This window comes from Triplophysa rosa, linkage group LG5 (genome assembly GCF_024868665.1).
Source record: "Triplophysa rosa linkage group LG5, Trosa_1v2, whole genome shotgun sequence".
NCBI classification, from domain to species: Eukaryota; Metazoa; Chordata; class Actinopteri; order Cypriniformes; family Nemacheilidae; genus Triplophysa; species Triplophysa rosa.
The window spans coordinates 30,034,581-30,046,699 of record NC_079894.1 but is presented as its reverse complement, the minus strand read 5'-3'; the positions used below and the strand labels follow the sequence as shown (position 1 = coordinate 30,046,699).

Below are 12,119 nucleotides of genomic sequence, written 5' to 3'. Positions count from 1 at the left end.
TGTAGGTGGGCAGGGCAGAACCATTGGTTATCTTGTAGGCCAAAAACAGGGTTTTGAATTTGATGTGAGCGACTATTGGGTGCCAATGTAACCTGATGAGGTATCACTATAAAGCTGGGTATCATCAACATATCAATGGAAACTGACTTTGACAGTAAAAAAGGATGGGGCTTAAGACTGATCCTTGTGGCACTTAGAATTTAACACAAGATTTACATGACATTTCATAATTTACATAAACATGATAACGTGATAACGATTGAATAAATAGACCAGGCTAATGCCAGACCACCAGTGCCAACATAGTTTTCTCGTCTATCTATTAGAATGGCATGATCTAAGGTCCAGCAGGACTAGAAGAGAGATGTCACCGTGATCAGATGCTACGAGAAGATCATTTGTTACTTTAAGCAGTGCTATCTCTGTGATGTGCTTGGGCCTAAATCCTGACTGAATTTTTCTAAATTGCTGCATTGCTACGTAAATGTGATGCGATCTGAGTAAATCTAACACATGGTGAAATTTTACATATTTCAGAATTTGGTATCATTTGAAAGCTGGGTTCAAGCCTTTTCTATTTCATCCATAGCTTGTATGTAACTAAAGTTATGGTTATCCGAAGTCGGCTGATCGCTACGATTTTCAGAAACTTAATTTTGAGAAAAACATGTTTAAAATTGGGCTATAAAAACAAAGCACAACAGTCAAGTATCACAAGTAAAATATACTCTACATACTTAATATAATATAATTGAATATAACAAACACTTCCTTGTGTTGAAATATATAAAAAATACCATATGAGAACCGTTTGAGTAAAGTAGATGTAATGCATAGAGTTAATATGAAAATGGTGCTGGAGAGCTCTGTTGAGAGCGCTAAGACCACTGCATCACTACATGAGGAGATGAACATTACCCTGAAGAAGACAGCAACTTAGTCAGTAGTGAAGCAAGTTTTCCGTTGTTTATCATGGGGATAGTCTCTGAACGTTTGATCACCCCTTTTATGACGAGGCTGAATCCAGCTTATTATTTGCAGCTTCTTATTGACGATTTCGGTTCCACCTTAAAATATGTGACGCTTCTGCTTTTCCAGTTTCTTATTCACGCTCAACTTGCTTTTCTCTTATTAACGTTTTTTGTTTTTGTGTCTAGAAAAGAATAATAAACAGTTTTCGAAATATAATAATAACAGAGATATGAATGTGCACGAGCGTGTTTGTACACTAGGATAATTGGGTAAATTATGTTTTGTATTTGTAAAATGCACAGTATACATAGTTTTAACATGTATTTATATTTTCATTCTATATATTAATTTCTGCGTTGTGTATTTTTCTTAAGTCTGAGCTTCTGAAACCACAAGTTGCTTGCGTGTGTGCGCAATTGGCAAATAAAGCTCATTCTGATTCTGGTTGAGATTCATAGTTCTTAATATTATACAAGATATAACAACACAACAACAATTCAATGTACCATTAAAAGCACTAGTTATGGCTTATACTGTCCGTGGTGCTCTTGACTATTCCATGGGGCAATTTAAAGACATCTCTGCTGTAGCATTTTTTAAATGATGTACCCTTGAATTTGGCATATGGGCCAATACATATCAATGAGACATTGCATTATTGGCCCATTGGAGGTGCAATATCTCAGCTGGCTTTGAGGGTGCATTCAAGTTTTCACAGGTGGGTTATACCCTGTCTCCTTGTCTGTCATCATGCAAAAAAAACCATAAATATATTTTGGCTTGCCACTATAAATAGCAACGTTTTAGTAATAAACTATAAAATATTACCAAGATATTTTCAGAGAAGATAGATAATGTTATAGAATAATAATTGAATGAAAACTCAATTTTGACAAAAAATGACTTTCAACCTATTTTTTTTGTATTCCTGTAAACAACATCTGACAGGTTTTCCCAGATCGCATCACAAATAAACAACAAAATAACTTTTACATTTTACCGAAGTAATATATATTGTTACACTGCAACCATTTCATGGCTTTTTGATCTTAAGACCATACACTGAATTTGACTTTAGCTGGTTGTTGTCTACATCAAATAATCATACAATACTTGGGTTGGAGGTGTGTGTGTGTGTGTGTGTGTGTGTGTGTGTGTGTGTGTGTGTGTGTGTGTGTGTGTGTGCGTGTGTGTGCGTGTGTGTGTGTACTGAATAGATGTGATGAGGTGGATGTAATGTGTTGTGTCTCTCTGCTGACCGGGTCCTGTTCACTGCTTCATCAGCCCTTCTGTAAGCATTCCACAAGCATTATCCAAACCATTCCTTTCATTGAACTGTCAGTCTATCAGTGATTACTTTATCGTTCAAATTGAAATGTCTGAAATTAAAGTTACATTTCATTTAATTCAGTTAAATTTCTGTAGAGCTTTTCTCCACAATGTGTGAAAAGGCAACTTTACATATTCAATAATTACTAATAAATGAACAGTGTACTATAGCGGTAAATGGGAGACTACCACAAATATATTTTTTGCATGGTCATTTGCTCGAATCGCAAAAGAAAAACTCAACGACAGTGTTTTCACTACTTGTAAAGGACTCTGCATCTCAGCCGGCCACACCCCTGCACCAGCACTCTCTCCCAGACTCTCACGTTCCCGCTACCAATGTCTACTGATTACACCCGCACCTGCAACCTATCACCCCGGACTATTTATACTCACACTCTCCCTTTGTTCTTTGTCAGGTCTAGTTGTCGTTTTGTGTAGCTGCTAGTTCCCCACCCAGTTGTGCTATGTACCTGTGGATTACTCACCTGTTTACCTGTGGATTATTAAACTGTTTAAATGTGGATTATTTACCTGTTTACCTGTGGATTACTCACCTGTTTACCTGTGGATTATTAAACTGTTTACATGTGGATTATTTACCTGTTTACCTGTGGATTACTCACCTGTTTACCTGTGGATTACTCACCTGTTTACCTGTGGATTACTCACCTCTTTACTTGTGGACTATTCACCTGTTGTTTGTAGACTTTACCCTGTGTTCTCACCATTAAAATGAGTACTGTGGTGTGTCTCGTTCCATCAGTCACCTGCCGACCCGTTCGCCGAACTGGTTAACCTGCTTCACCAACAACTCACCCCTTCTGCACCCCCTGCACATCCTCCACCCATCTCCAGTCCCATGGCCGCACCCAACCGTTTTTCTGGATCTGTGGAGGAATGCTGCGGATTTATTCTGCAATGTGAGTTGTATTTCGAGATGCATGCTCACTAGTTCCAAACTGAGAAAGTGAAGGCTGCATATATCATCTCTCTGTCGTGCGTTAAGGCCTTGAGCTGGGCACAAACTATTGGGGACGCTAGGGGTCCTCTTATCACCTCTTTCAAGCTCTTCTTTCAGCACTTCCAGGAGGTCTTTGGTCAATTGGCTAATCCTCTCTCAGTCCAGGATCAACTACTCCGGTTATGACAGGGAAAGACTTTCTCACAGATCTGCCCCTGTCTGACTCCTACACCTGCATTCTGGTCGCGGTCGATCGGTTCTTTAAAGCCTGCAAACTTGTGCCCCTACCACAGCTACCTACTGCCTTCGAGACAGCTGAAACTCTGTTCAACCATTTATTCTGTAATTACGGTATCCCTGTGAGACAGGAGCCCTCAGTTCATCTCCCGGGTATGGAAAGCTTTCTTCAATCTCCTCAATGTCATAGTCTGTCTCGCCTCCGGATACCACCCTCAAGCAAACGGCCAGGCTGAGCGGAAGATACAGGACATTGGGAGGTACCTGAGGTCCTACTTGAGGCAACACACTACTTAGTGCACAGAACTCCCTCCGACAAGCCTCCACCGGTTTAACCCCCTTGCAGTGCCTACTCGGCTACCAACCCCCCCTGTTCTCCTAGGCAGGGGTCCATCGACAGTGCCAGCTGTTGACCACTGGTTTCGAGAGAGTGAGAGGGTCTGGGACTCAGCTCATCACCATCTCCAACAAGCTGTCTGCAGACAAAAGGAACATGCTCATACCCCTCGATCTCCCACTCCAGAACCAGTACAGTACCAACCTGGACAGAAGGTCTGGCTTTCTACCCAGGACCTCCGTCTGCGGCACCCTTGTAGGAAGCTGGGTCCCAAATACATCGGACCCTTCACCATTCTCAGTCAAATCAACCTGGTCACCTACTGTCTTCAGCTCCCCTGACACTACAGAATTTCACCTTCATTCCACGTATGCCTCCTCAAACCCCAACTCACTATTAAAGTGAGTAAAATAATACTGTGGTGTCTCGTTCCATCTGCCTGTGGTGACAACTTTCAAAAAAGTAAAAGAATATAGAGAGAGTCTGATGATGGCAGTCAAAAGAGAGAATGATATCAAATTTACCGTGACTTCCATAGACGCTGTATAAGAAACACCCTCACATTAGCATTATTAATATTAATATAATAAAAAAGTATAGTGTTATAAATGTACATACATTTAAAAAAGACCTGCTATGATGTGTAGAAACACCACCCCTTTGCCTTTTAGAGCCTATTTATGCCTGGTCACTTAATTTGTTTTCTCTGACCGGATAGCTATCTGATTTATTAAAACCGTTGTATTTACACTTGGCCACATAAATGCGTCTCAGCAGAATGGATATGAATCCGATCTTCTATTTGCGCAAAAAAAGCTAATTTTAACTCTTTATTTCCACCGAATTTAAATGACAGGCACTGTTGTTTTGGTTTTAGTTCTGCAAATGCAGTTGTGTTTTAAAAAGACATGAAAAACTCGGATCCTAACGTTTTCTCCTTAATTCCAAAGCGTTCGTGAGGTTGTGCTCTCGTGGCATCATGCCTTTGCAAAATAACCACAAATCGCGTTCTCCAGGATGACGAGGTCTCAGCACTCTCACCCTAAATGCCGTGTCTACGTCCACATAACATGTAAACAGCCCCAGCGAGCACCAAGTCCGACTCCTTTTGCGTGGTCAGAATTGTTGCCCAAGTGAATTATTACTAACCCATCGTTTACCAGTTGACCACTACCAGTCCAGCGAAGCTCGACCTGATTTTGCGAAGTGGTTGATGTCCTCAGGGCAACACATTTTGTTGACCTAAGGACAACATTTTTATAAATAAAACCTAAACCTACACCAAACCCCAACCCTAACCATAACTTACCCCTAAAATCAGAGGGAAATGATGAGTGAAAAACAATGGTCTAGGAGCACCTAATCCTGGCTGGAAGATTAAACTTAAAATAAACTGTGAATTTATTTCTGAAATCTGATTGGTTGATTTAAATGTTGTCCCAGGGTCAACATGATGTTGCCCTAAGGACATCAACCACTTGGCAAAAACAGGAGAGCCGTCCAGCGAACGTCACATAATCCGAGCACATCTATCTGATATCGATCAAAATCCCGAAGGAATTGGGCCAGTGGGCTTGGTAGAGAGTATGGATGTTCCTTGTTCCAATTCAGATGATTTCCTTTAACTTGAAGATGCAGCGAGACATTATCTGACATTGGATGGCCTCTTGGGGGCTTTGATCCACCACCGTCATAGAACAACGGCTGTCTTCTCCACATTTGTTTGTTGACAATGCTGTTGATGTTGATGTCTTGTTGTTTCTGTAGCAACAGGGTTTTTTTCCGGGGTTGGGTTGCTAGCCCCACGTCCAACGCTCCTTCTTTATCCAGGCTTGGGACTGGCGATGGCAGACGAAACCAACCAAAGACGCCTTCTATGACCAACTCCAACCTGAATTGGATTCAACTCCACACCACAGCACTGTGATGCTGCTTGGCGACCTGAATGCACAAATTGGCAACTCTTGACATGGCTTTAAACAAACCATTGGCTCTTACGAATCAGCACGAAAGACAAATGACAATGGTGAGCAGCCCATATCCGTAGGCGCAGCGAACACACTTGCAGTCGCTAACACCTACTTCACCCACCCGATGATCCACAAGTACACATGGCAATCGCTGTATTACGGTTAGCTACCCGAATGGCAGGGGGTGTAAAAGGAGTAATAGATGGAGGAGAGTGCAAAGGGTTCTCTGGAAGAATTCATGTCTTCGTAAGGCTGAGTATGTGAATAGCAGGCACAACACAAGAGCAATGGAGCATATCAACAAAACTGCTAAAAATACCAGAGAGTTTGGGAACTCGCGAAAGAGTAGACAACGACATCATTTAGTTTGATCGAGGGCACACAAAGGTAGGCTTATCTTACATTTATCAGTGTGTTAAGGGCCTCTGTTGTTATATCACTGTAGTAGTATTGTGTTGCAAATCCAATGATGCTGCCTGTTAATGATGATTCTCTGTGACCAATCAGTGATCTGTGTGTCTACAAATCACATTGTAATATCGGTACAGCTCACTTGGAACCTCAACTGAGGTGGTACTAAAAAAGGATCAGGTTTAAGGTACTGCACACAGTGGAAAATCCTCCAAAAGTGAGCTGTACACCATACCGTACCATGCATTGGAAAAGTGCCATAAGTCTTTCAGAGTTACACAGCACTGTAAAATATGATTTGTTGACCCAACTAGACTAAGTCAAGTCATATTGTTGTTTTGACTCAGTTAAGTTTTGGACACATGATTGTTAAATCAACATACGTATGTTTGTTGCAAAAACAAGCAATTAAATAAATCAAAGTAACTTGACATGAATTGGTGTTTGTATAGCAGACTACTATGACAGTGTATTGAAAAGAGTTGCCAATTAACTGTGAATCAGACTCTAAACCTGATTCTTCCTCAACAGAAATACACAACAACCTGCATTTAAACACGCAACTTAATGTGTTTGGAGAAAAGAGAAAGCGTCGAACAGGATCCAGGTTCAACAAATCAAATCACCTGAATGGTGACTTTACAGAGCACTGTTTATTGTTCTACTAGAAAACAACAATATTAATAGATATCAATAATATTAAAACAAGTTTAAACCTCTATGTCATTTTATTAACAACTATTAAATGATCAGTTTCTATTCTTTGAACCAAGCATAAATTCTCAAAATATTCAAGTGCAAGGGTTTTGGGGTTTATTTAATGAATTTAAGTTGGAATATTGAGTTGTAATTTGCACACACACACAACAACAACTAAGAAATCTATGTTGCCTGAACTTTTCTGAATAAATTGAAGAATCGAGCACATGTAAACTCAATATCTTAAGTACACTCAACATTTTAGTTGAAGTGACTGAGAAAGATGAGCGGAGTTAGCTAAAACCTCAAATCATTTTACAGTGTGTGATTTACTAGATTTTCTGATTTCTGAATCAAATGTTTGTGTGTTTTTATATTTGTGTTGTAGTGAAGTATGTGCACTGTGGCAGAATATCTCATGTGAGGTTTGAATGTAGCCAGCCAGAGGACTTCAGGATATCAGTGGATGGGGTTGTGTACGCCCGCAGGCCATTGGACACATCTCACTCCTGGATTACACCCCTGCTCATTAAAGCGCGGGATGGTGTGACCGGACAACAGTGGCAGACACGAGTCTGGCTGTTGTCTCCAGGAGCTCATTTGTCAGAGGTACGACAATAACAGTCCTCACAAAGACATTAACCCTCATATTGTATTGCAACGCGCTGCAACTTTCCTTGTTTGAAAACATGGTTCCGTTTATCTCAGTGGGGTAAGACTTTTCGTACATTATCTATTCATTCACACACACGCACGCACGCACGCACACACACACACACACACTCAAAAACTGCTTGTTTGGTTATTTTGAAAGTATGCAAAAAAAACTGAAATGACTCCACATTGAAAAGAAATGGAAAAGGCTATAAAATAAGTTTTTATTTTTCACTTGTCAAAGAAAATCAATAAATTTAAATCAAACCTAACCATTACAGAAAAGTTGGGCTTTTTTATAAAAAAATTATACCATTTAGTATGTTTTTAAAGCCCTATTTGCATGGGATTAGTATTATCCGATGACCTTGTGTGATTTAGAAATTACCCCCCACATCTTAATTTCGTGTGGCGCATTCGCACGGGATAAGCGAAGCCTGTGCATTTACTTGAATTTACTGATTTCTCTGAAAATCCATTTATTCTTTACCGGAACCCTCTCATCTTAACAGCGAGTGCGGCTCATGGTTGCTTAGGAACAGCAGATGCCAGAGTGCAAGCTCCTGAGCACTTTGAATAACAAAAACATTTTAAAAAATGATATACAACCCTGCCAAATCACAGAGATGCAGATTTGCACAGGTTTAATATTATCACAGGACCTTGGTTATTGGCCAAACATGGTAGGTCATTTGCGGGGGAATTTTTACTTTACAAGTTTCAGACATGGCGAAATCATGTAACGCTGAACACGATTATCTGTAGGTTTCATTAGATATTCTCAGTGAACGTCAGGTATCAAAAGCCCAACTAAATCAAACAGTGATCAGAGTAATGGTGGTTGCTTACTATCAGGGTTACAAATGAAGAGCGAGTAAAAGTTACCTTTACCTGACCATTTCTAAGGAAAGTGAAAGATAATTGTGTTTAGCTTTTACATCACAGCTCCTTTAAAATTAACTCTCATTTCTGGGTGAAAATTGTTTCTAGCTTTTTTCAAGTAAATCCTAATCCACATTTTTTTTTCATTGTATATAAAACACCCGATAAAACTCATCAGCTTGTTCGTGTGTTCATTAGGGAGACATTTCAAACATTCTGAAGGAGGTTGATGAGTTGAATCGGGTGTTTTATATACTGTATAGAGAGACATCTAAAACATTCTGGGAGGTGTGCCTCGAGGACCATGACTGTACATGCACTCCACAGACTTGTTGCGCCGCGTCTTTAACAGCCGAACACATCATTTTCCATGACTGTACACGCACTCGCGTCTTAATATACATACTGATTCCAACCTAGACCACTAAATCAAAATCATGCCTTTATTTATGTAAAAAATGTGGAAAGTCTATTGCATTGAATCAATATCAGTTTTGCACCTGCAATTAATGTTGAAAAAATGTAGAAATATTAACAAACTGCTATTTTTGTGATCTGTGTTTGCTTTAGTTGGACTTTAACACAGGGAACAATGAGGTTTTTCACTCGGTTGCTTTATCTTTGATCACAGAAGCACTCAACAATGCTCAGCTGTAGTGCTACCAGTTAGATGGAATTTGAACTTTTTTTGTAAACATATCATCATCGGAAATGGCTTTTTAACGGATTTTAACGGAGGTACATCATCACCCTGCGTGCATATAGTCAATTAGCATTGACAAATCAATGATTTTTAACATTGATTCAATGGTTTTCTTCTGCTCTCTTGCTATCTGGGATGTTATTCTGAGGGCACCACTTAGACATCCAGCCATGCCATTATAATAATCTATGGGGAAGTTTCCCAGACAGGGATTATTTAAACCACGACTAGGCCTTAGTTAAATTAAGATATTTAGGTTGTTTTAAAAATATATATACTTTACAGAAATATTACTGATGTGCATCTTGAGACAAAACAATCACACTGATATATTTTAACTATGTCAATGTACGTTGTTTCGATCAAGACACTTAACACTTAACATTTAAGTTAGTCTGGGACTTCTCTTTTATATTATCAGTGATCTCCAATTTATGAAGTTGAATTAGTGCCGACGTGAATTACAATCTTAGTGTAGTGGCAGACGGAAGCACCTCACACACAATGGACTCGCTTACATAATTCACAATCAGTATTCACTCAGACATATGCAATACGGCCCCTTTAAGGAGGCGGAGCCTTAGAGAGGCCGGGTGGATGGTGGTTGTTCCATTGTGTTCTTTTGGTTGTTGAGTTCTGATTAAACGTGCTGCGTTGGCAGTTGTTATCATATGCTGCTCGTATTACTTTTGCTAGCACAAGTGCTACATTAGAGTATTTATATTTATCAGTAGCCAGCACATTTAGCAATGATCTCATGTCAGACGCTCTGGCTCCCGGTATACATATTTGACTATGGTGGCTGGTGACTCTATTTCCACGTTCTGTAAAATGGTATCACCGATAACCAGGGTGCTTATGACAGGCGTCTTAACCGGCATGTTGTTGAGGGAGGAGAACCTGTTTGAAATAATAACAGGAGTTTGCCTCTTTTCTTTACGATTATGCCACTTGATATTCACCCTGCTTCCTCGCCGCATTGAGTGTAATGTCGGAACTGCGTCATGTTCATTACTTGGTGTAACGGCCGCATCCGAAACAGTCTCTACTACACACTTACTATCCTTAAAGGTGCAGTGAACTAGGACCACAATTTTAACCCGAGCTTTTGTTGTATAAGAGGGAATCGTATTCAAGCGAACATCATGTAAGTGTCAGACCTGAAAACACCCTTGTTACTGAAATAACAACCGTTATTGACACGAGGCTCCGCGAACGCCAGGTCCTGGAATGCACCTATCTATGATAGATAGGTTGAACACCGCCTCCACAGAAGAATATCAACGCCTACTTCTCGAGCCCCGCCCACTGGTTCGCGCATGACACTACTGAACACAAGCTGCACGGAACCAGATAGAGCGAGTGTGAGCATCATGCCTTAAAGATCGCAAAATATTGTGCAGTGTCTGGTTGTGGAAGAACACAGTCGCTGCATAACCTTCCTTCGGATTCCCACGGTAGGAATGCGTGCTTGAAGTTCTTTTTTAAAGATGTTGTAACACTCCTGGTAATAATAAACACAAGAGTAAATACAAACAAAAAAAGATAGGGACACCGTTCCGCTAAAAATATTATATGTATTATGCCTCACAACGAGACGCAAATCATCAAACCCAGCGTGACCTCAAAAGCATACATACATATGACAGTTCCTTTTATAGTACAGGGCCCATATTCATGAAAAATCTTAGTGCAAAGAGTTGCTCCTAGTGACAAAATTCTAAGAAAATTCTTAGAAATGTGGGCGTTTCCCCTTAGAATTACAGAAAAGATCCTAGTAAAGAAGAAAGTCATTCATAATATATAAAGCATCTTAACCCTTAAAAGAGCTTTTAAGGTCCAAAATTTTAGGAGTAGTGAGGAGGACTTTTAAGAGACTTAAGAGTTTCTTTAGCAGCAGAGAAAATGGACGAAACACGAAAAGTGAGAAGAAATGTGTTGCAATGCATGACAATTTCCATATTACCTTTAAGGTTTATCAGATTTTGTGTGTGTGTGTGTGTGTTCAACTTTTGATTATCTTGGTTTTGGTTTTCTTCTATAGCTGCTTTGATGCAATGCAAATTGTAAAAGCGCTATAAAATAAAATGACATTGAATTGAATGACAGTGAGTTAATAAGACACAACACATTAGATGTTTGTGACCGATCCTATTAGAGACACGCTAACATCTCCAAAACAGCGCAGAAATGCCATAGCGCCAGAGATAGAAGAAATCACTACATGAACATATTTAGCAACTGGAGAAATGCAGCTCTGCAGCAGAGATGATTTGGTTCTGTCACAATCTTCTATAGTGATCACACAAACAATTACAGCACTTACAGAGACTTATTGTGTCACTGTTCATTTTCTATCAAATACATTGACATTAACAGCATGGTAAATATAAAATAAAAAATATATGTGTGTGTCTGTGTGTGTGCGTGAGTATGGTAAAACAGAAAAAAATGACGTGCAATTTCAAACTAATGACCCTATACTTAAAAGCGCTCTTCTTCCTTCTTGGCCAACCAGCCAATCACAGTCTTCAAAAGACATAGCAACGGGGTCAGCCCCGCCTCCTCACTAAGATAAAAGTTTTTGTCTTTTCCTTGCTCAGAGTTGCTCTCAGATTGATCCTGAATCACTTTTAAGATAAGACTCCTACGTAGAAGTTTTTGAGATAAATTAAGAGCTTTCTTAGAGGATTCTTAGAAGCTTTAAGAATACGGGCCCAGATTAACAACAACTACCTGGGTAGGAATGAATGAATGAGTGAGTGTGTGTAAAAGGCCAATATCCAAAGTATGTATAAAGTTTGGATCAGTCTCAACGGTATGTGTAAGAATAATCGTCGGTAGCTGATGTCAGTCACATCAATTCTAAATCCTCCTAGGAAAGTAATCCATAAAACTCCACAAACGATAATACTCCTCCAGGAGATGGCATACAAAAGAGAAACTGTCGATAGCGTATAT

The 12,119-nt window shown here is 39.7% G+C and overlaps 1 protein-coding gene across 4 annotated transcripts in view; it reads left to right on the top strand.

Annotated features, from left to right (window-relative positions):
* The window catches only part of zmp:0000000625 (cadherin-2), a 75,248-nt gene that overhangs the window by 12,200 nt on the left and 50,929 nt on the right, over positions 1-12,119 (top strand). For all 4 annotated transcript variants that reach the window (XM_057333792.1, XM_057333791.1, XM_057333794.1 and 1 more), the window contains one exon: positions 7,308-7,528. In XM_057333792.1, coding sequence (XP_057189775.1) covers positions 7,308-7,528 — 221 coding nt within the window. The remainder of the gene's footprint in view (positions 1-7,307; positions 7,529-12,119) is intronic.